We start from the raw sequence: 19,374 nt of genomic DNA on the forward strand, positions 1-19,374 counted from the left end.
CTACCTGACTCTTTGCGACCCCATGGACAACGGAGACTGGCGGGCTACAGTCCATGGGGATTCTCCAGGCAAGAATACTGGAGAGAGTTGCCACACCCTCCTCCAGGGGATCTTCCCCAACCCAGGGATTGAACACAGGTCTCCCACATTGTAGGTGGATTCTTTACCACCTGAGCCACCAGGGAAGCCCAAGAATATTGGAGTGGGTAGCCTATCCTTTCTCCAGGGGATCTTCCCCACCCAGGGATCAAACCGGGGTCTCCTGCATTGCAAGTGGATTATTTACCAGCTGAGCCACCAGGGAAGCCCAGAGGGGAGATCATTTTGTTTTGCAGCCAGCAAAGACTTCTCCTTACAATGGTCAGGTTTTCACACTCAAGAATCCATGAGCTTTCTGGATAGAAAACCACCACCTCTTCTAAGATGCACCAGATATTGATTAAGAATTTTGTGGGTATTGAAGGGGTTGGGTGGACATACCATGTCACATCTATACATTTGATTAAAGTATACATCCCAGGACTCCCCTGGCAGTCCAGTGGTTAAGACTCCGTGCTTCCATGGCAGGGTGCGCGGCTTCGATCCCTGGTGGGGGAACCAAAATCACACAAGCCGGGTGGCACGGCCAAAAGGGAAAAAAAAAAAAAGTATATCCCGATTACAGAAATGCTAAAATGTGAAAAACGTGCATCTGAAATGAAGAAACGGGGTGTTTGGCCTCAGGGTTGTTCTGGGAAATCAAGGGCATATGGCTGCTGCCAACCTATTTCCCACATGCAACCTCTCCCACCAGGAAGGTAGAGTAGGTGTAATTGGGTTCCATAGGCATTCTGCTCGAGGTCCTTTGCATGGAAAGGAGAGACCGTGGTCCTTGCAGACGGACGGCACCTGTGCCCACTCCTTTAGCCGGCCGCGGCAGACGAGCTAATCAGTAACATGCCTGGAGCCTGGCCGAGGAACTGGAGACGCAGCTGAAACGCACATCCTGACCCTGGTGCTCTGGGTTCTGGGAAGCGAGTCAGGGTGCGAATCCGCGCTTTGCCGAAGACCTAAGGACGGCAGACAGGCCCTCAAAGGGAGGGCACTCAGACCCCAGAGAAGGCTCTTGGGAGGAGAGGAGGTGACGTGTGAGTGGGGCCCTGGAGCGGAATACGGTTTTCTTATCGTGGAAATGGGCGGTGGGCGCTTAAACGAAGGGCAGGGGCAGAAGCTTGCCGGTATGAACGCGGATGGGTCCGCGCATGCGTGAACCAGCCGGGCCAGGCGCTCCCAGGGGCCCGGGGACACAGGCAGCTCCCGCCCTCTTAGATTCCGACAGTAACAGACCAACAAATCACTATGTACTGTCGTGTCTGATCAGTGAGTTCTGGGGCAAAAGATAAAGCAGGGAAAGGAGACGGAGAGGGGCTGGGGTCAGGAAAGACCTCTCAGCAGAGCCCTGTGAGCACAGATCTGCATGGAGAGAGAGAGGGGAGGCGGTGAGAAATGCCGCGGAAGGGGGCCGGGGCCCTGATGGATGGATGCTCTCCCCACCGCCCAACCCAAACCGCACCCCTTACCTCCTACCCCCTTCCACTTCCCTGCCAAACGGGTGTCCCCTCCAATGGGGCCAGTCTGGGTAGACCAGGGCTTGCCCCTTCCTGACCTCGTGGTCTGGCTGCAGCTCACACCCCGGACAACTCCTTCATGGGCTTCGTGTCCGAGGAGCTCAATGAGACAGAGAAGCAGCTCATCAAAGATGGCAAGGCCAGCAAGATGGCAGTGGTGTACGGCAAGGAGGCGAGTATCTGGAAGGTGAGACCTGCCGGCCCCCAGACCCCATCACCAATCCTCGGCCCCCAGGAAGCTCCCAACCCCCAGCCCTGGAAGGTGGAAACGGCCCCCACTAGTGGTCAAAAAAGAAATGCCATTGGAAATACCGGCCTGGGACTCCTGCCTCACTCCCCTCCCTGCCTCCACTCTTTGCAACAAATTCAAACGGCTTGATCCCCCGCCCTTGCTCGGATGGATCCACAAACACTCTAACTCACCAAAGGGGTTTAGGCTACATGTGGGGATTCTGGGGGGTGGGAGGCAGGGGAGAAATAAGAGAGGACTAGGGATTGGACCCCAGCTTCAGGGCAAAGTCCCTCCAAGAAGCACCGTCTGTGTGGGATGTTACCGCTCACCTGGCCACTGACCTGTTCTCTCTCCTCTTTTCTCTATGCCCCCCTGGCAACGAGGCAGCTCCAGGTATGGTGACTGTTTGCCGCATGTTCCTTCCACGTCCTGCCGCTCCCTGCTCTCCAGAGGGTCTCCCCTTGGGATGCTCCCAAGTTGGGCTTTCTGGGCTTGGTAGCACTGTGGATGGACCAGACCAAGGTGGGAGGAGGGTGATGGGGACATCAGGGTCTCAGGTGGGCTCTTTCTGGGCCCTGGAAGTCAGGGTCCAGCTCGGTGTGGAACAGGGCAGCTCCTAGGATGGACAGTTGACCTAAGACAGGTGACATGAGGTTAAAGGTTAATAATAAAGATGCCCATCGTGGGAACCATCGGGCAGCCCCCACACTCCGTGTCGAGCTGTCACATGACCATCTTAATGAATGATTCTCACGCTGTATGGATTAGGTCCAGCTGTCAAAGAAAAGCCCTGACTAACCGTGATTGAGACAAGAGGGAAGTGTATCCTCTTTCCTGTTGACAAGCCCTGGAGCTGTCAGTGTTGGGTTGACCCCCGGGGCTCTTCTCCCCTGGTTGACTCGCTGTGTTTAGTTCCCATCTGCAGTCTTGCTTCCTGGTTTAAGATGACCACAGAGTGCAGTCATTACATCTGCCCTTCAGCCGGTGGTGCTGGGTCGGGGGCTTTGGAGGAGGAGGAGGAGGAGGAAGGCCAGGTTTAGCATATCTCCTGAAGGTTACACACAGCTCTGCGCCATATGGCCCCGTGGCTAGGTCTCAGTCCCATGGCCACAGCCAGAGTTAGGGGACATTGGAAGTAGATGTGCTCTAGCCATGTGTGCCCAGCTTAGCCCTGGAGTTCTGTGACTGAGTAAGGGGGAGGAATTAAGGGACATCTCGTGATCTGTGCCAAGACAACCCTCTGAGGTCGCAGCCATGGTTAATACTCATCCAGCCAGAGCTTACTGTTGCCAGGTACTCACATTATTTTCTCACTTGCCCATCAACTGTGAGGTTAGTGTGACCAACTAGTTAAGTGGGCGGGGCTGGGATTAGAACCCACATCTAAGTCTAGGGCCAAGACTCTTAATAGCCTCCTTTTTTATGATGCCTTGGATGATGGCAGAGAGAAGCTCTGCAGGCTGGACTAAGGGTCCAAGCCCTGGCTGAGATGTCAGTGCCCACCATGGAGTGTGGGGACAGAAGCAAGGGGCCATTTTCATATGATGCCAGACAAGCTGGCTGCCAGGATGCCTGGGGCGCTGGGCAAGGGAGTGAGCACAGACAGTGCCTGCTTGTGCCAGAGAACACTGTTCAGAGACTGCCCCAAGAGAATGAGAGGTCATGAGATCTGGGAAGAGAACGGTTTTATCTCAGGCTCAGGAGCTTCTGGGATAGCCAGGAGCAATGCTGTACAGCAAGAGACCTCAAAGAAGCTTCTTCCAAAAAAAGATATCTGTGCTCTGGTCTTTGTGACCAAAGGCAGGCAGAGGCGGCCGGGCGAAGAAAGGAATGACAGCAGCATCCTGGGACAGATGCCATCCGGAGTTCAGGGGACCAGGTGGCAGAGGCGGAGGAGGAAGGAGAAGGCGCGGTTGTCACATCCTTAGGGGAGCGGCAGCCAGGATCAGGGCGAGGGTTTGATGACTTTTGTGTTGAGGAGTTTTGTCTTATCCTGGGTCCCTAGAGCTGGAGGCTAAGGCTTAGATACGGCTATTTTATGAGAGTCTGTCCCAGGGACCGGGAGGGAGAGGATGGGAAAAAGACTGCTTATCCAGGTGCAGGGCAAATCCAGCCTTGCTGCTGGAGGAATCATTCCGGACATCAGAAGTGCCACGTGGGGGACCTAAGCTCTGCTTTTCAAACTGCAACTTGGCTTTGTTTTTTTTGTTTTGTTTTGTTTTTCCTCCTTAGGTTTACTGTGGTATAATTGACAAAGAGAAATTGTATGTATTTAAGATGTACAACATGATGGCTTGGTATACATATACATTGTGAAATGAGCACCACCACCAAGCTACTTTACACATCCATCACCTTGTATACCGTGTGTCTGCGGGGTGAGAACATTTAAGGTCGACTCTCTGGGAAAATTTCAAGTGTACCGTACAGTTTGAGTAACCGTAGTCACCATGCCGGTCGTTAAATCCCTGGATTTATTCATCTTGTAACTGAAAGTCTGTCTGCTTTGACCCCCATGGTCCCGTTTCCCCCACCCCCAGCCCCTGACACTAACCATGAGATTGACTCTCTTCAATTCAAGAGATTAGTGAGATCCTACAGTTTGTCTTTTTCTGAGTCTTAATTAGCCTTTCTAAATGAAGTAGAATAGCATAGCAACAATAGAATAAAAGGATATCAGAGGACTTTATATGTATCAAGGGTAACTATTGTTTTGTAAAACTTTACATTTACACACATAAATACTCACATATGTATATATACATATGATTAGGTGAAAAAAAGTTGGTGAACAGTGCATGTGACATGAACCCATCTGTGCATGTATGTGTGTGGTTTAAAGAAAATGTACATCCACTTATCATGCATAAAAGATCTGAGGAAGGCACAGGAGAAACTTAACAACAGCTGCTCTGGTAATGGGGTCAGGAAGTTGAACAGGGGCCTTGGAGACATTTTCTTCACACCTTACATCCTTGATTTGATATGTTTCTGGGGGCATGAGTCAATTTATAATAAGTAATCCTTTTTACATTTGGTGTGATGACTGATATTATTTGACTCTGAATCTATTTTTTATTAGTTGGTTTCTTTTTTCTTTTCTGTTTTTTAAAAATTTACGTATTTATTTACTTATTTTTGGCTGTGTCTTTGTTCCTTCGGAAGGGCTTTCTCTAGTTGCAGTAGGCAGGCTTGGTTGCCCTGGGGCACGTGGAATTTTCCTGCACCTGGGATCGAACCCGTGTCTCCTGCTTTGGCAGACATATTCTTAACCACTGAACCACCAGGGAAGTCCTCTTTTTCTTTTTCTCAGCCGTTCCATGTTTTCCCCCCTCACTTCTTGTCTTCTTTTACATTGATGTACTTTTTAAAATCCACCTTTCTTTAGCTAATTATATTCTCATATTCTTTTGGTTCTGATTTTCTTAATGTGTTTGTATTCTTTAGGCTACTGTAAAGGTTATAACATACATCCTTGACTTATCAAAGCCTAATATAAGTCAATACTTTAAAGCTTTTATGGGGTTGTAAAAGAATCTTTAAATGTTTTATTTCTATTCTCCCCAGCTGATATACTCTTATGGTATTTTAATACTGTCCAAATATTGTATACCACACAATATATTAGTATTACTGTTGTTTCATAAAGTCAGTGTTTATTTACATTTACTCACATCTGTCCTTTTTATTGATTTGTGTTCCTTCCTACGTCGCTGAGTTTCCATTTAGGATCATTGTCCTTCTCTAGACGGAAACACCCTAGTCTGGGTTTGCTGTTTTTGATTTTTCTAAAAATGTCTTGGTGGTTATGTTCATCATGTACAAATTCTAGCTTGTCCTCTGCCCTCTGTCATTCTGCTGACAAGTCAGTGTGGGTCTTATTGTTCCTTTAAAGGTGATTTGTGTGGAGTGTTTTCCTTTGCTTGCTTTTGAGGCTTCTATTTATTTGGTTTTCAGTAGTTTCACTAAAAGAAGCCTCCGTGGTTCTCATTGTTTGTTTTCTTTTTTATCCTGCATGGAGTTTGTAGATCTTCTTGGCTTTGTAGTTTGAACTTTCACTAATTTTAGAAAATTCTCAGCTACCATTTCTTTAAATATAGCTTCTGCCCCAATGTCTCTCCTCTTTAAAAAAAAATCTGGCCGATCTGCACAGCCTGTGGGATTTTAGTTCCCCGACCAGGGATTGAACCCCATTCCGTGCATTAGAAGTCAGAGTCTTAACCGCTGGACCACCAGGGAAGTCCCTGTGATCCATTTTGAATTAACTTTTATATATGATATGAAGTACGGATTGAAGTACTTTTTCCCCTTTCCTTTAAAAAAATTTTTTTTTAATTTGTGTTTTCTTCCCCTTTCCTTTCCTTTTTTTTTTTTTTTTTGCATATGGATAGCGAGTGATCCCTGACCATTTGTTGAAAAGACTGTCCCTTCCTCCACTGAAATGTCTTTGCGTCTTTGTCAGAAATCAATTGACCCCACGTGTGTGGGTCTATTTCTGGACTCTCTCTTCTGTTCTATTGATCTATCTGTCTAACTAGATGCCAGCATCACAGTCTTGATTACTGTAGCTTTGTAATAAGTCTCGAGATCAGATAAGTCTGCTCACTTTCTTTGTCTTTTTCAAAGTTATTTTGTCGATTCTAGGTCCTCGCATTTCCAACATTTCCAAATGAGTTTTTAGAATTAGCTTGTCAATTTCTATAAAAATGCCTGCTGGGATTTTGATTGGGATTTCATTGGTTCCTTTTTTTTTTTTTTTCCTTTTGAGTTAGGGGTGGTTCTGGAAAGTGAATATGAAAAATTGTAGAAATAATTTGAGGTCAAGAATAATGTTCTCTTCTTCCAGAGAGGTTTTTCTTTTATTCTTGGCTTAGAACTGATCTTGCAATCCCAGATTGCCTTTTTTTTTTTTTTTTTTTTTAATTTTTTGGCCATGCTTAATGGCATATGGGATCTTAGTTCCCCAATCAAGGATTGAACCTACACCCCCTGCACTGGAAGAGTGGATTCTTAACCACTGGACCACCAGGGACGTCCCCTAGATCACCTTAATCAGTGATAGTGAGTGAGACATTTTAAAAGAATTTAGCCTCTGTTAAGAGTGTTTCTTGGAGAAGGCAATGGCACCCCACTCCAGCACTCTTGCCTGGAAAATCCCATGGACAGAGAAGCCTGGTGGGCTGCAGTCCATGGGGTCTTGAAGAGTCGGACACGACTGAGCGACTTCCCTTTCACTTTTCACTTTCCTGCATTGGAGAAGGAAATGGCAACCCACTCCAGTGTTCTTGCCTGGAGAATCCCAGGGACAGGGGAGCCTGGTGAGCTGCCGTCTATGGGGTCGCACAGAGTCGGACACTACTGAAGCGACTTAGCAGCAGCAGCAGCAGCAAGAGTGTTTCTAGTTCTGGCCCACCCTTTCATCCGTGATGTAATTCCTCAGAATTCCAACCCAAAGTGTAGTTTCCATCAACGCTTCCTACCTTTAGCAGGCCTTGAACTTAGACTTTCATCTCCCAGGTCTGCTCCGCTGGCTAGATCCTGCCCTTGGAATCAGCGGGTGGGCCCCCCAGGAGGAAAACCAAACCCGACACTGGCCTCAACAATCTCTTTTCCTCTTTCTCCCAGGTCTTGGCCTCAAATTTTTTCATTCTTTGTTAGATTTTCAGGGCCATCATAGGTGTTTTCCCTGTATTTCCTGATCATTCTCAGAGACAGGGCTGATCTGCATTACCCAATGTGGAAGGCCTCTTTGTAAAAAATTGATGCACTTTGAGTTTCAAAATGTGAATTGTTAATTATTTTAATATTTGTTGATAACATTCTTCAAGAGCTGTGGTTTATAAACTAAATCTGGGCTGGAACTTCTGGTGGTCTGACTTCATGCTGGCTGGTAGCACATGGGGAACCATGGGTTCTTTTCCTCTGACCCATTGATCTGCTGGGAACCAACACTCCCTGAAAAGAGCTCCAAGGCCCACCCTGATTCATGATCTTGTAGCTATTTTCCCTTCAACTTATCCCTTCCTTTCTTCTGCAAGCCTCAAAAAAACTCTAAAATATAGAGCCCAGCAGCCAATCCCATGCTTGTTCCTACTGAGGCCCTACACTGACGGAAGCTCCCAGCTCCGAGCCTGGGCCGTAGGGTCAGATGGGCGCCCAGGCCCCGAGGTGTGATCTACTCGCCCATGCTGCACACCACTGCAGAGGTCCTCACAGGTCATCAGGGTTCAGAGGAGGCCAAGTAGCTCCATTTGTTGTTCAGTCACTAAGTGTGTCCAACTCTTTGTGACCCCATGAACTGCAGCACGCCAGGCTCCCCTGTCCTTACTGTCTCCCGCTCAAACTCATGTCCATTGAGTTGATGATGCCATCCAACCATCTCATCCTCTGTTGTCCCCTTCTCCTCTTGCCCTCAATCTTTCCCAGTATCAGTATCTTTTCCAGTGAATCGGCTCTTCTCATCAGGTGGCCAAAGTATCGGAGCGTCAGCTTCAGCATCAGTCCTTCCAGTGAATATTCAAGGTTGATTTCCTTTTGGATTGACTGGTTTGATCTCCTTGCTGTCCCAGGGCTCTCAAGGGTCTTCTCCAGCACTATAATTCAAAAGCATCAGTTTTCCGGTGCTTAGCCTTCTTTATGGTCCAACTCTCACATCCAAACATGACTACTGGAAAAGCCATAGCTTTGACAATATAAACTTTTGGATGCATTTGGATGTTGGTTTCTATGGGAGACGTTTGGAAGACAACAGGTCCATGGCTAAACAGGCCTAGGGCCCCTGGTCTAGTCCAACCTCTGCAACTCACAGATAAAGAAATTGAGGTCCAGAGAGGAGAGGGGGTGTCTTCAAGGTCACACAGCTGATTAGGGACCAACCTGACACTGGGCTCATGTTTTCTGACTTCCCGACCAGTAATGTCTCTTCAGTGGGCTCTGCCATCTGTGGTCAGAGCAAGGCCCCCATCTCCTCCTCCTCTTCCAGGGGAAGGAGAAGTTCTTGAGCATTCTGAACAAGTACATGGAGATCCACGGCACCGTGTACTACGAGAGCCAGCGGCCCCCTGAAGTCCCGGCCTTTGTGAAGAACCACGGCCTCTTGCCGCAGCCTGAGTTCCAGCAGCTGCTGCGCAAGGCCAAAGTGAGCCCCACCCCCTCCTCCATCCTCACCCCAGCCCGGCCACAGACACCCAGGAGGCTGCCCGTTCACGCTTGCCACATCTGCCACATCTGCCACACTGTCGCTCATGCCCTCTTCTACGTGTGGACATGCCCCAGCACGCTCTGCTGCCCTGAACCTCGTGTCCAGGCCTCCTAGGTGCTGGTCGGAGCCAGGATTAGAGATAGAGCTACCCATCAGGGAAAGGGAGCTGGATGGGGTTCAGTAATGGGAAAAAAGAGTTGGGCTTCCTGCCTGCTACCCTGTAACACCAGGCCAGCCGACTTCTGGGTCAGGCGTGGATTTCAGAGCCACTGAGTGGGTAGAAAGACAGGCTGGGGCAAAAGGAGGAGGAGCAGCCAGGCTAGAGTTCCATCTGACTGCTTCTGGAAGTTCCTGAACTGTGTCCTTGGAGCATGATCCTGCTGTGGGCCCTGAAGTGTCAGCTGAACCTGAAGGGTCTCTTTCCAGCTGCTAGGTCCTTTCCTAATCTGACCATAGCTCCTTTCCTTAGGCATCTTGGGTATGTGTGGTGTGTATGTATTGGGGTGGAAAGAGGATACCTTTGTGCAGTGAGCAACCCAAACAACCTTACGTGGCAACCCGATTCAGAATCACTTATATCATCTTCCAGGGGCCAGCCCTATGAGCACTCCTCTAGTGCAAGTCAGGTGCTGAATGAATGTCTTTTGGGTGAGTGAGTAAAGGTCCTTTGAGGTCAACTGTAGGAGTGGCCTGAAGCCTTGTAAGCTTGGGAACCCTTGCTGTTTCTTTTCCTCTCCAAATCATAGTCTTTGGAGCAGGAAGAGGCCATTGATATTACCTAATTAGACCTCCTCACTTCACAATGGCCAAGGCACACAGCTGGCCTGTGCTCTCTACTGCCCCAGTTGCCTCCTGTGAATGTCCTGACCCCAACCTCACCCCCAGCTTCTCGGGGCTCCTGGGCTGTGATACCCAACCTTCCCTGATCATCATGCCACCTTGGTTCTGCAGCTCTTCATAGGGTTTGGCTTTCCCTATGAGGGCCCTGCCCCCCTGGAGGCCATCGCCAACGGCTGTGTCTTCCTGCAGTCCCGGTTCAGCCCGCCCCACAGCTCCCTCAACCACGAGTTCTTCCGGGGCAAGCCCACCTCCAGAGAGGTGAGTGGGAAGGGCCTGAGCCCACATCCAGGGGCTCTGAGATGGGACCCCAAAGTTCCTGGAAGGGGAAGCCTGAAGCCTGGGGTGAAGGAGAGATGGCCCAGATGGGTGGGGGCACCTCCCCTTACCCAGCCCAGCTTGGCAGCACAGGGAGAAGCCACCTGTCTCTGTGCCCTGGGTAGGTATTCTCCCAGCATCCCTATGCAGAGAACTTCATTGGAAAGCCCCACGTGTGGACCGTCGACTACAACAACTCAGAGGAGTTTGAAGCAGCCATCCAGGCCATCATGACAACCCAGGTGAGGCTCGGATCCAGTCAGGACCGCCAATATCCTATACTTTGGGTCTTTGCTATAATTGGAAAAAGATGCTCCTCTTGGTGAATTCAGACTTGCAGGCCTGGATTGGCAAATTTGCGCAGGGGCCCCACTCACCAACTTGGATGTGTGTGTGTGTTTGTCGAGGAGGTGGAGGCAAAAATATGCTTTTGTGCAGTGGGCAGCCTGCACAACCTTACATGGCAGCCCTGGATCCAGAATCACTTATTGAGTGTCTTAGGAGGCCAGGTCCTGTTAGCACAAGTTAGGTGCAGGGTGGTTTCCAGGATGAATGTGTGAAGGTTCTTTGGACTCTTGCTGTCTCTGTGGCCTTGGGCAGCACATCTCAGGGCACACAGATCATCTGGGATCTTGTTAAAGCGCAGGTCCAGATTCAGCAGGTTGGGTGGGGCTGAAGCCCTGCCTTTCAAACCAGATCTGTGGTGTTGGTGGTGGTGCCACCTTTGGGTAGCAAGTGGGTGGAGCATTTGCGTTTCCTCCAGCAAGTAAGTGTTGGTGTGTGTAGGGGGGGATGCACTTGTGTATGGGAGGGGGCAGGGAGGGGCTTGTGCAGCTCGCCTCCTCTGCTGGCACCTTTGGCATCTGAGAGCCCCCTGTGTGCTCTCATGGTCCCTGTATATAGAGAAGAGGTCAGACTGTGTGAACGGGGTGGGGGTGGGGGCTTTCTGCTCGCCACAGTCCCTCTGGACCCACTTCTTGCAGTAGCTCGAACTCCAGGCTGAGCCAAAATAACCACTCCTGCTGGGTCCTCTTCCCTGCCCAATACCATGTTGTTTGTTCATTGCGTGTGCCGTCCCTGGGGGGATGTGCGGCTCAGGGTGGGCTTGTGGCAGAGTCAGAGAGCATGTGGAGCAGGGGCTCTACAAGGGAGAGCCATGCCCAGGAGGACGCCCAGCTGCCCGGGGAGCTGGGGGCCCTGCTAGGCTCGGGGCAGAGGCCAGCAGGCATAGATCCCCCTATGGTCTTAAATGCTTAGCTCTGGGTCCAGAGTTCTGCCTGGTTATCCTAACTATAGGCAGGTTTGTGTTTGTTTGTTTGTTTGTTTTTTCCTTTTTTGGGGGGGGGGGCCACACCATGTGGCTTGTGGGATCTTAGTTCCCTAAACAAGAATTGAATCCCATGTCCTGACCATTGGACTGCGAGGTTGGCATTTTTTTAACACCCTCCTGCATCCCATGGATCAGTCCCCTCCCACTCAGCCCTCTCCCCACTTAGCCCACCCTCTCAGCAAATGGCCCCAGAGAGTCCCTGCCTCCCGCACCCGCTCCCTGCCTCTACCCCACTACACCCTCGTCCTTCCCTCCTGAGTGGCTGTGATTGTTTCTTTAGAGAAGGTGCCCAGGAAACTGCCATGTTACAGCCTAGGTACACCTCCAGTTGCAGCGGACGTGGCCAGGTTGACCCAGAAGTGGCTGAACTTCGGGACCCTCCATCAGTGGTGCGGGGAGAGCCCTCTGCCCCTTCCGAAGCATCCACTTAAGCAAATCCTCCTCTGTTGGGAGCTCCTCCAGGTCACAGACTGAGACTGGGTTCTTCCAGGAGCTGACCCCAGACAGGGATTTGACTACAAGTAGTTTATTTGGGGGGTGATCCCAAGAAGGAAGGTTCTAGAGGGACAGTGAGTCAGGGTGTGTTATGGAGGTTACCCCTGCCTGCAGGCACCTGGTGTCCAATGCTAGCGGGGACCTCTGAGAGGTGGGGTCCTCAGATCCCGAATTGTCCTACCTGAGAAATGAGGAAATCGAGGTGTTCCTCCCCCAGCTCCATCCATCGCTGGATGGGTGAGGGGTGGGGGAGGGGGTCAGCTCTCAACACTGGGCTGAACAGGTACCTCCATGGAAGGTATGGGGGAGGGTGCTGTGGGATGCTATCCTGGAGGAAACCACCACCCCCTTCCCGTTCCCTCTGCCCACCCCTTGCCAAAGCCGTCATCCGAGGCTTCCACCCAGAGGTGGGGACAGAGGCAGCGGTGAGAGGGGGACCTCCGAAGGCTTTTGTCCACCTCCAGGCCGCAGGCCTGGCCCACCTCCAGGATCCCTCCCTCGAGAGAAACTCAGTGAGATCCCAGCCCTGTGGAGATGGTGTTCCCAGCTGCAGACCTAAAAATGGGGTGGGGGTGGTCTGTGCATGTGAGCCCATTCATCTATTCACACATTATTTCTGGTTGGACACACAAGAAACTGATAACGTGGCTGCCCCCGGGCAGGGTCTGGGCATCTGGGGTCAGAGGAAAATTTCCTTTGCCTTGTTTTCTCTTGATTTTTAAAAAACATGAACATCTGTTTAATTGTGTTAATTAGTTAATTAAAAATCACAAGAACATAAGGGTCCGGGAACTAAGGTATTGCAGATTCACCAGGCTGACTCTTGCAGCTGGACTCCAAACCAGCCCAAGGCCCCTCTGCTTTTAACCACCCCCACTCCTACCCCACCTCCCAGTTAGCCTGGAAGGTGTTTAAAAGGCAGACTCTTGGGCCTGTCCCTGGCTTCTGATTTCAAAGGACAGGTGTGGCTTGGAGTCTGCGTTTTACTTTTTTTTTTAATTTATTTTAATTGGAGGCTAATTACTTTACAATATTGTGGTGGTTTTTGCCATTCATTGACATGAATCAGCCACGGGTGTACATGTGTCCCCCATCCTGAACCCCCGTCCTACCTCCCTCCCCATCCCACCTCTCTGGGTTGTCCCAGAGCACCAGCTTTGAGTGCCCTGTTTCCTGCATCGAACTTGGACTGGAGTCTGCGTTCTAAACAAGCCCCCTGGATAAATCTGATCATCCTAGTTTAAAAAACAGAGATAGCTGGCAGGAGCTCAGAGAGCGAATGAGGGCCGCCATCAGGGGACACAGCTTCTTCTTCGAGTCGTGGGCCTTTTGCGGGGAGAGGGAGAGGGAGGGGCCGAGAGGGACCTGAGGCATCAGCCCGGCGGCCCCCACCCTTTGCCTGCCACTGCCCCCTCAACAGGCAGCGAGGAGGCTCCAGGTGGGGGCTCTTTTCAGGCCTCTCGGTCTCACTGGGTTTGCCCTTCAAGCATCTCTCTGTCCAGGGTGAGGCCATTCGAGGTGTGAGGGGAGGGAGAGGAGGGGCAGGGAGGTGGGGGGAGGGACGCCCGCTTTCTCCCCTTCCGCCGTTCTCATTATCACAGGCCGGTAATTCCAGCAGGACCAGCACCTGCCATTCTGTGAGACGGATCACTGTGCACACCTGTAATTAGACCTAATGGGGGTAATTTCCAGGCAGGCTGGCTCGTCCGGTGGGAGATTCACGGCAGGTGGGACGTGGCTGCTCTGAAATGTCCCCTCATTCGGGGGTGCGCGGCTTTGAATCACTGCGCGATGGGCTTCAAACCGCGAGGGGGATAACTCGGTGGCTGCTGCTAGAGCAGGCAGTGACATTTGGAGGGGAAGTCTCTTCTCCGGGGGGTTTATTTATAACCAGGACTTGAAGCCTTGTACCCGAGGCGACTGGGGACCTGCTAGAGCAGCAGCTGGTGGCTGGGGCCTCGGGGGCCAGCAGCTCGGGACTGACCGTGCAGAGCCCAGGGCTGAAAAGCTGTGCTGGTCGATGGACTGTGCAGGATGTGGCTGGGTGTGGACCCGGGGAATTCTCTGGGACCCCGGAACTGCCCCTGGATTAAGGACACCGGTTCACAGTGCAGGTGAAGTGAGGACTGGGGCAAGGTCAGATGGGAGGGGTCTTGTCCTGAGACTCGGTCCTGGTGGCAGCTGCCGCTTCTCAAGACCCTCCTCAGCTTGATGTTGGGCATGTCCCCCTGGCAGAGGGCTCAGGATGGGCCTGCAGCCCCTCGAGGTGGGGTCTCCTGGAGGCAGGATTGGGCTCTGACTCCACCCACCTCTGATGATGAGGAAGGGTGGGTGCAGGGGGAGTGTGGCCTCGAGCAGACCTGCAGGATTTCACTACCAGGGCTGAAGCTACCTGATTTCTGGTGCTGCTGGCTGGAAAATGGCATTAACAGGAGGTGGGCTGGCTAGGTGTGGTGCCAACACATACACACACACGTGGGGAGTGGGGCATGGGTGTTGAAGGCTAAAACATCTTTCTCTGAGTCTGAGATGGACTATCTCCCATGTCAGCCTGATCTTGCCTCCTGCCCACCTGGCCGATCTTTCCTCCAAGCTGGCTGTGTGCAGGGCCACCGGGGGGTTGGTATAAACAGGGCAGGGGTGGCCAGGCAAGAAGAGTGGAGGAGAGGTGCGGGTCCCCACTCCCAGGAGGCAGGTCCCTCATCGCTTCCTCCCTCTGTTCCCTTCACTTCTCGGGCCCCAGCTGCCAAATCCATCTGCTCCCATCAGCCCCAGTGTGCGCTGCTCTGGAACTTTGATATTTAGACGGACGGTGTGTGGCCTCCATTTGGGGCACCTAGTGCATGGACCTCCCAGGTGCCTGATCTGGGCAGGAAGCTTCACAAATGTGATCTCATTCCATCAGGCTGAGAGATGCTCTGGGTTCCTTTGCGTGAACCTTCCGCATCTTGGGCAGGACACAGGCAGAGCCGGGATGCTTTTCCATTCTATGACTACTTCCCCAGTGATGACTGGGCACCAGGCAGCGGGTGAGGCATCAGGGATTCAATGGTGAACAAGTCATGGTCCCAGAGTGCATGGGGCTCCTAACCTGAGGGAGACAAGGGACACATCAGAAATGATAACACAGGAGCCAGTTCTACACTGGGGAGGTCTGGGGTGGGGGCCAAGGAAAGTAGTCTTTTAACAGGAGTTAAACAGGAGGTGTTACACTGGGTCTGCTTCCTGGAGGAGGTGACATCTAAGCTATGCTGTGCTTGGTCACTGTCGTGTCTGACTCTTGGTGACCCCATGGCCTGTAGCCCCCCAGGCTCCTCTGTCTGTGGGTATTCTCCAGGAAAGAATATTGAAGTGGGTTGCCGTGCTCTCCTTCAGGGGACCTTCCCAACCCAGGGATCAAACCCAGGTCTCCCGCATTGCAGGCAGATTCTTTACTAACTGAGCCACCAGGGAAGCCCAAGAATACTGGAGTGGGTAGCCTATCCCTTCTCCAGGGGAACTTTTTGACCCAAGAATCAAACTGGGGTCTCCTGCGTTGCAGGCGGATTCTATACCAGCTGAACTGAGCGACTAGGGAAGCAAAGAATACTAACGAAGGTTGCCATTTCCTCCTCCAGATGAATTTCGTGACCCAGGGTTTGAACTCATGTCTCTTGCCAGTGGATTCTTTACCCCTGAGCCACCTGGGAAGGGGAAGATGAATCCAGGGTTTGGCTCGGAAAGAGCAGACATCACAGCCCAAGTGGAGATGGAACAATGAGCTTTAGGGAAAGAGGGAAAACTTGGTGTAGCTGGAAAGGAGCCAAGGAGAGATGAGCTGTCCTGAGCCCCTGGGGGCCACTGTGGGGTGCAATGGGGAGCAGGGCATCTGAGTGGATGGAGCGGTAGGCTAGCTGGGTGCAGGATGCCTGAGCCCCCAGATCTCTGCTCCCAGAGCCAAGCAGCCAGGTCTGGGGAGCCCCAGGGTTTCTCCTGACCCATGTGTCTGCCTGTCTCTCCCACAGGTGGACCCCTACCTGCCCTACGAGTACACGTGTGAGGGGATGCTGGAGCGAATCCACGCCTACATCCAGCACCAGGTGTGTGGGTCCCCCACTCTCTGTCTCTGGGGTGGGGCGGCTCCAGAGTCAGGACCCACCTCTGCCCGGGGTGCAGGGTGCTTTAAGCCCCAGTTTTTCTCCAGCCTGTTTCCTTCCCTGCGGAGGGTGGAGATGGACTGCTGAGGGGCCAGCAGCATTGCTCAGAGACCAGGCCTGGAGCGCCCCTCTCCTGGACCCCCAGCTCTCACATCCAAGCCTCCATATCATAGCATGGAAATGCAAAGGCTCTTATTTTTCATTTTATTATAAAGCTGTTTAAAAGTTTGGTAGCAAGTGAGGGGGAAGTCAGGAGTAGGTTGAGTCAGCGGGAGAGAGGTGCCCCATTTTTCCTCCAAACTCTGCTTTCCTCCCGGCAGGACTTTTGTGCAGCCCCAGGTCCTGCCCAACCTGGGACCCGAGCCCCGCAGAGCCCCTTCATCCTGGCTCCCAACGCCACCCACCTTGAATGGCCCCGCAACGCCAGCTTGGCCCCGGGGGCCTGGCCTCCAGTGCACTCCCTCCGGGCCTGGCTGGCTGCCGCGGGGAGGGCCTGCACAGACGCCTGCCTGGACCATGGGCTGATCTGCGAGCCCTCTTTCTTCCCTTTCCTCAACAGCCAGGACGCCTTCCAGAAGTGAGTGAGCCCCCTGCCTGACCCGGCCCAGCTGACCTCACCTGTAGCCCCTCACTCCCTTGACTGCCTTGCCCCCTGGCCTGCCAGCAAGGGTGAGGGGGACTCAGTGCTTCCCAGAGAGGAAGGATCTGGAAGGGACCTTCCAGGCCGGTTTCCACATTGCAGCTCTACACCCTTGGCAAAGCCTCAGACCCCTGCCCAGGCTGTCTGGGCATCTTCTAGGTCCAGGCTGCAGAAACTGCCCGATTTCTCCTGATGCATCAGCCTGTGGCCCTGCCCTCCTGCCCACTGTCAGGAGCTGCCCACCCCAGCATTTATCCCAGCGCCTCCTAGAAACATCCCTGGGTCCAGAATGGGTGGGCCGGGGCGGGGGGAATGGGCAGTGCCCACTGAGTGACCGCCTCCGGTGGTGCCCACCCAGGCTGCAGGTGCCCTGCGACGGCATTGAGTCAGAGATGAACCACCTGTACCCGGCCTTCGCCCAGCCCGGCCAGGAGTGCTTCCTGCAGAAGGAACCTCTGCTCTTCAGCTGCGCCGGCTCCAGCACGAAATATCGGCGGCTCTGCCCCTGCCGAGACTTCCGCAAGGGCCAGGTGGCCTTGTGCCAGGACTGTCTGTGAGGGTGACCGCCCGGCTGGCCCTCCCCACCGCAGGAGAAAGCACCAGCAGATTCCGAGCTCCAGTGACCCTCCCTCCCCTCGACGCCCCTGAACTGAAGCCTTCTTCCTTGACCGGGACGTGGGCAGGGCAGATTGGTGCATAGGTCTAGGGAGGGGGGAGACTCTGCCAAGCACCTGGTGCCCACCCCAGGCAGGCTCCTCGTGCTCCTCCCAGGGGCGCATGGCAGCACAGTGGCCGAACAGCTGGGGGTTGGTGCAAGGGTCCCACTGAGTGGCCCAGGAGCAGGTGGTCAGAGGTCCCTTGCTCTGTGCAAGACCAGATCTGAGCCAGATGGAGAGAGGGCTCTTGTCCTTCTTGGGACCAGGAGGGGCCCTCTGGGTATATGACAGAGGAAGCGGGGTGATACTTGCTCGATGGCCCATTGAACGGTCCACAGAGTGGGGAGTGATGCGTGAGGGGTCAACCTTGTCCCTCTGGAGCTGTTTGCAATGTGGGCAGAAAGGGTGGGGGGCCTGAGGGAAGGCCAGGCTGGGGGACCCTGTTGAGGCCTCCTATTAGCTTTCCCAAATTCCCTCTCCCTTCCACCCTTGGGGACTATGGTCAGAGGCTGCAGGGACCACCTGGACCCTGGGTTGAATTGTCTCCCTTTTGCTTGTTCCAACTCTCTTCACTTTGGGCATTTCCTGAAACCTCCCCCAGCATGACTGCGACTCCAGACCGTGGACTTGCTTCCAAAGCCTCAGGCCCTGCCCCACCCCCCAAGCATCTTTCGTAGGCTTGGGATGGACCTTCAGCCCCACCCACAGCACACCTGGCCTATTTCCTGGCTCCGCAGGCCTGCTACCCCCTTGTGCCCTCCCCCCCATCAGTGCTGCATCTGCGTCCCTACCTCCAGCCTCCTCCAGCCTCAGACCTCCTCTGGATCCAGCTGTCCGTCCATCTTTGTGTGGCATGCCTTCCCCTTCAGCCTGAGCCCAGAGCCCTGCTTGAGGAAAAAGACCAGGACTTCAGAAACACTGCCACCCCACCCCAGTTGGTTTTTAATCCCACTCCCTTTCTGGCAACCTGCCCCACCCACCTAGGCCTGCCCCTCCACCCTTTTGGGGAGGCAGCCACAGGACCCTGAGTCCAGAGAGGGGGGACTAGCCCCGCTGTGAGCCTGAGGGTGGACCCCTCCCATCAGAGAGCCCTCTCGGTCTGGGTGGCCCCTGTGGCCACAGAAACTCAGTAGTCACCAAGGACCTGACCTGTTGGGGGAAAGCAATAGAGATACTCTTTTTTCTCTCTCTTTTTTTAAAGATTTATTTCTTGAAATAATAAATATTTTATTGGGATGTGAGGTGCAGAGGAGGAGTTGTGCTGTTTCTCATCTTTTTCCTGGGATGCCCAGGCCTGGAGGAGGAGTGGGGTGTGAACACCCAGGGTGGGGGGCAGATATCTGGGGCCCGTGGGCCCCTCCTCCACATTGTCACTCCATCTACAAGGTTGGTGCTGTGTCAGGTTGCTCAGAGGAAATCCCTGCAGGTGTCAGAAGTCCATGGGCCCCTCTGACCACCCCAACACTGTGACTTTAGGGACCCTGCTTGACCAGCAGGCTGTACCTGGTTCTGTCCACCTGGGTCTGGCCTCTGTTGGCTGTGCTTGCTGTGAGGTCAGAGGACAGAAATGCATTTTTATGAGAATCTCTGAGCTGGATCGTGATAAGATGACTGACTAGGGGAGGGAGGTCAGGACAGCAGAGGAAAAAGATGAGTTCATCTCCCAACGAACACATCAAAAATACATGTACACGTGGAATAATTCTCACAGAAAGCCAGCTGAAAGCTGGCAGAAGATCCTTCACAACCAAAGCTGCAAGAAAGAGCCCCATGTAACCGGGTAGGACAGAGGGAAAAAAAAGCAGGATGGAATCTGCACCCCTAGGAGGGAGCTGTGAAAAAGGAAAGGGTCCCTCATCCTGGGAACCCCCTTTGCCATTTGGGAGGCCCGCTGGGCAGACAGGGAGGTGGAATGGCCTGGT

General features: G+C 53.0%; 1 protein-coding gene across 4 annotated transcripts in view; it reads left to right on the plus strand.

Moving 5' to 3' along the window:
- The window catches only part of MGAT5B (alpha-1,6-mannosylglycoprotein 6-beta-N-acetylglucosaminyltransferase B), a 67,055-nt gene extending 48,365 nt beyond the window's left edge, over positions 1-18,690 (plus strand). Inside the window, exons 11-18 of one of the 4 annotated variants that reach the window (XM_044938611.2) lie at positions 1,664-1,794; positions 2,227-2,232; positions 8,822-8,977; positions 9,992-10,138; positions 10,321-10,437; positions 16,025-16,099; positions 16,716-16,733; positions 17,155-17,317. In XM_044938611.2, coding sequence (XP_044794546.2) covers positions 1,664-1,794; positions 2,227-2,232; positions 8,822-8,977; positions 9,992-10,138; positions 10,321-10,437; positions 16,025-16,099; positions 16,716-16,733; positions 17,155-17,181 — 677 coding nt within the window. In that variant the 3' untranslated portion in view covers positions 17,182-17,317. Of the gene's footprint in view, positions 1-1,663; positions 1,795-2,226; positions 2,233-8,821; positions 8,978-9,991; positions 10,139-10,320; positions 10,438-16,024; positions 16,100-16,476; positions 16,734-17,154 lie in introns of all 4 variants that reach the window. The other 3 variants (XM_006045337.4, XM_044938610.2, XM_006045338.4) reach the window with 3 other exon arrangements.
- Positions 18,691-19,374: the final 684 nt, after the last annotated feature.

Source organism: Bubalus bubalis, chromosome 3 (genome assembly GCF_019923935.1).
Source record: "Bubalus bubalis isolate 160015118507 breed Murrah chromosome 3, NDDB_SH_1, whole genome shotgun sequence".
Lineage (NCBI taxonomy): Eukaryota > Metazoa > Chordata > Mammalia > Artiodactyla > Bovidae > Bubalus > Bubalus bubalis.